Source organism: Pygoscelis adeliae, unplaced genomic scaffold (genome assembly GCF_000699105.1).
Source record: "Pygoscelis adeliae isolate BGI_AS28 unplaced genomic scaffold, ASM69910v1 Scaffold120, whole genome shotgun sequence".
Taxonomy (NCBI): domain Eukaryota; kingdom Metazoa; phylum Chordata; class Aves; order Sphenisciformes; family Spheniscidae; genus Pygoscelis; species Pygoscelis adeliae.
Window position 1 is genome coordinate 7,113,355 of NW_008824032.1, and position 3,659 is coordinate 7,117,013.

The 3,659-nt window shown below is 46.3% G+C and overlaps 1 protein-coding gene across 1 annotated transcript in view; it reads right to left on the reverse strand.

Annotated features, from left to right (window-relative positions):
- The window catches only part of ILDR1 (immunoglobulin-like domain containing receptor 1), an 18,967-nt gene that overhangs the window by 9,897 nt on the left and 5,411 nt on the right, over positions 1 to 3,659 (reverse strand). Inside the window, exons 4-6 of the mRNA XM_009330495.1 lie at positions 2,403 to 2,552; positions 1,546 to 1,665; positions 1,246 to 1,392 (exon numbers count right to left, since the gene is read on the reverse strand). Coding sequence (XP_009328770.1) covers positions 1,246 to 1,392; positions 1,546 to 1,665; positions 2,403 to 2,552 — 417 coding nt within the window. The remainder of the gene's footprint in view (positions 1 to 1,245; positions 1,393 to 1,545; positions 1,666 to 2,402; positions 2,553 to 3,659) is intronic.

Below are 3,659 nucleotides of genomic sequence, written 5' to 3' on the forward strand. Positions count from 1 at the left end.
TATAAAAAAGATGGGGACAAACTTTTTAGCAGGGCCTGTTGCGATAGGACAAGAGGCAATGGTTTTAAACTAAAAGAAGGTAGATTTAGACTAGGTATAAGGAAATGATGGTGGTGAAGCACTGGAACAGGTTGCCCAGAGAGGTGGTGGATGCCCCATCCCTGGAAACACTCAAGGTCAGGTTGGACAGGGCTCTGAGCAACCTGATCTAGTTGAAGATGTTATGAATGCTTATTGCAGGGGGGTTGGACTAGATGACCTTTAAAGGTCCCTTCCAACCGAACTATTCTATGGTTCTATGATTCTAAAACTCTCTGAGTTTACTAACACCCAAGGAATACCAAATAGCTCTTTTGCAGGTAAAGGGAAACCAGAAACACAGCTCCTTGTTCATAAATCCTCTCCTTGTAGCATCTGGGGAAGAATCTGGTGATTTCAGTGATAAATAAATGTATTTGTTGCATTTTGTTCCTGTCAGATTGTGTAAGCTGCAGGGGGGCTATTCCACATTGTGTCGCTACTAAGTTTCAGTTACAGGAACACAGGGGTTATATGACCTTAGCAGCCAAAATCAAACACTGGCCTTATTAAGAGAACAGGGTCTGGCTGCAGAACCTTTATTACTGCTAAAAACTATGCATAACAAAGTTTCTGTTGACCCTCAAAACCTCAGAATGCATTTGCAGGGTTGACCACCAAGACAGACCATCTTTCTCCTTTCTTTCTCCTCACTTCCTTCCCCAAAGAAAAACAAACAAACCCTTTTTCTTGTGGAAGGAACAGCTCTGAAAATAACATGAAGATAGAAAATTCCAATTTTTATATAATCACCTCTCAGAGCAACACACTTGAAGGTTAGGCCAGTTTGGAGAGTAGTACCAAGGCATTTGCTTGCCTTCCTCACATGCACAGGCATATGAACTACAAGACAGGGAAGAAAAGTATTGAGCCATGCATACAAGGGAGCTGGTTGTGCCCTGGATGACATGAGAGAAGTTGGTAGCAAGGTGTGAGTGAGGTGGAACTTCTGAAAGTAGGACACACAGGAGCAAGATGGGCTCCATGTATCCTAGCTCCCTTCTTCTAAACTCAAATAAGCTGGTCACGGAGATCACATTGGCCAAAGAAATGTCTCAGTCTATATGGATGCTGAACTGGAGGGAGAGAGTGAAGCTTAGCAAGCTCCCAGTCAAGCTTTTGTCTTGACAGAAGCCATGAATGGACGCACATTTGCTTGAACCTCACCTTCCTCGTTACAGCAGCACCGGGTTGGGCAGCAGACACATGGGATGTGGCAGCAGCAATACTGAGGGCAGCACTGGCACCAGCATATTCCAATCAGCAAAAGGAGGAGGAGGCCACCGAGAATGATGAGGATTACTGTGAGCCAGTCTATGGGAAAAATGGAGAGAGAAAGAGGATCCTGATGTACCTGGGCATAGTAAGTTACTGAGCACCTCTCCACTGCTGGAGATGTCTTGGGGTGGGGAGGAAGAGAACAGGAGGAGATACCTGTCACCCAGGCAACAAACCACAGGCACTTACGGAGAACAATCAGCTTAACTTCTTTGTCCGCATCACCTGAGGTATCTCCTGGTGCTTCCACAGTGCAGTAGTACACTCCATGGTCCCACCACATGACTTCACTGATGACAAGGTCTGCCCCTGTGGGAGAGGGACTGAGAGGTCAGCAGGCTATTTGGGACTGACAGACACTACTTTCAGGCCCCACTCTAAGAGGGCCCTCTGCCTGCAGGTGACATATAGTACTGCATCTCCCCTCTTCCCAAGTGTAGCCATCACCTTCAAACAATCCCATTTGAGTCCATTGAGAACTCCTGTAAACAGCATCAATTGCCAGTCCCATTTTTCTTTGTGTTGCTAGAAGGCAACGCTACTTAGAAGCGGGACTAGTTCTGTGTGGAGTGAAATAATCAGCATGCTGCTGGGTGATGGATGTTAACAGATACCCACTGCTACCCATCCTACTGATTTCGGAACACAGATCACTGTCCCTGTTAGGCCAGCCATCCCAATAACTCTTCTGGCAGTAGCAGCAGCTATTGTTCCAGGGACAGCAGGGAGCATATAATGCACCTGGACAACTATGCAGTACTTCTTAGAAGAAAGAAGCGTTTTCTAGCCTCTGGGCTCCTCAGCTTACTTTTGCACTCTTCAGCAAAATGCTCAGGCATCCTCAGCTCACCCTTCACTTGTAGTGCCTCCGACACCCTCAGGCCAGCTGAGGACAGGGCCCTTCACAACTCTTATTTCATTGCCACCTCACAGAATATGTAAGCTACAGATGACATTAGCCATGTTTAAGCTTCTCTTCACTTGGCAGGCCCAGATATCAGATAGTTACTGAGTTCACTCCCTGCCCGGGAGGTCAAGTCACTTACGGTTCTGAATGGTGATCTTTCGTTGCTGGTAGTCAATACCCAGCACAGGCTCCTTCTGCCCATATTTCTGGATGACAATGCGCACCTTTCGCTGGCTGTCATTGCAGTCGTCAGATGGGTCCTGGCCAAGAGCTAAACCAGCCTGGTATGCTACAAACACACATCGTCAAATAAGATGCCAAAAGTTATTTCAAAGGACCAATTTCTATGCCCTTGTGAGCAGCAGAGAAACTCTTGAACACATGTGTGCATTTGCTTTGGTTTAGTAATACAAAGCATGGCTTCAAACCAGCAAGGACAAGTTGCTTTGGAGTACTCAAAAGCAAACAGAGGTAGAGCCACAGGAATCGCAGAGATTTTGAGAATGCAGGAGCTGCAGAGGAGATGCCTCCTGTACTCACAACTGAAAGAACAACAGTAGAAGGAAGCTAACAGTGGTAGGCTGGAGGGCAGCTCCCAGGATGAAGATAAACTACAAGGAAAAAAAGTCATAAAACTCCCAGGAGTACTGGAACTAAAACAAGTGTGTGTTTATTTACCAAACAAAATCTCCAGACGTACATGAACCGCTGTAGGGATTGTCTGCCTTTCCCTCCTGTATCCCATTAGATATTGTGGAGCTCATAAAGACAGAAAAGAATCCATCATCTGATTCCAGCTAAGGATTACATGTAGAGAGACCCAACAGAATTAATGGAGGGCTAGAGGCCATTTCTGTCCAATACTCTTATGACACACTCACAATATAAACTATTTCCCAGGTTTTTGGGAGCTGAGATTTGGGGAGACAACTGAAACAGTCAGTCAGCATTGTCTGTAAAGGGCTGGCAATGAAGAGAGGAGAGGACGAAGCTTGTCAAAGGCTCCTCCATTGCTGTATCTACAATGGATCATGAAGAGCAGATCCAACTAAGCAAACACCGTGACCTTCATGCTTTCTGACCCTCTTGGGGGCTATTAGCTTGAGCCTGGGCTCAAAGCACGCACATTATGCTGGGATCAGCAGAGCCAGGGACCCACCTGCTTGTGGATTAGGCTGTAGAGCGCTTGGTCACATGCCTACCCAACCCATCCAGACTGCATAAAGGAGAGTTTGGGCACCAAGACACCAAACAAGTCCAGGCTCCCCACTCTGAGCTCAGTCTTAAGTGTGCAGTTAAGCTAAGGTTGGCCAGCTTAAACATACTGCAGGGTTTATAGAGAATAGAGTAGAACAGAACAGAACAGTATAGTATAGAACAGAACAGAACAGAACAG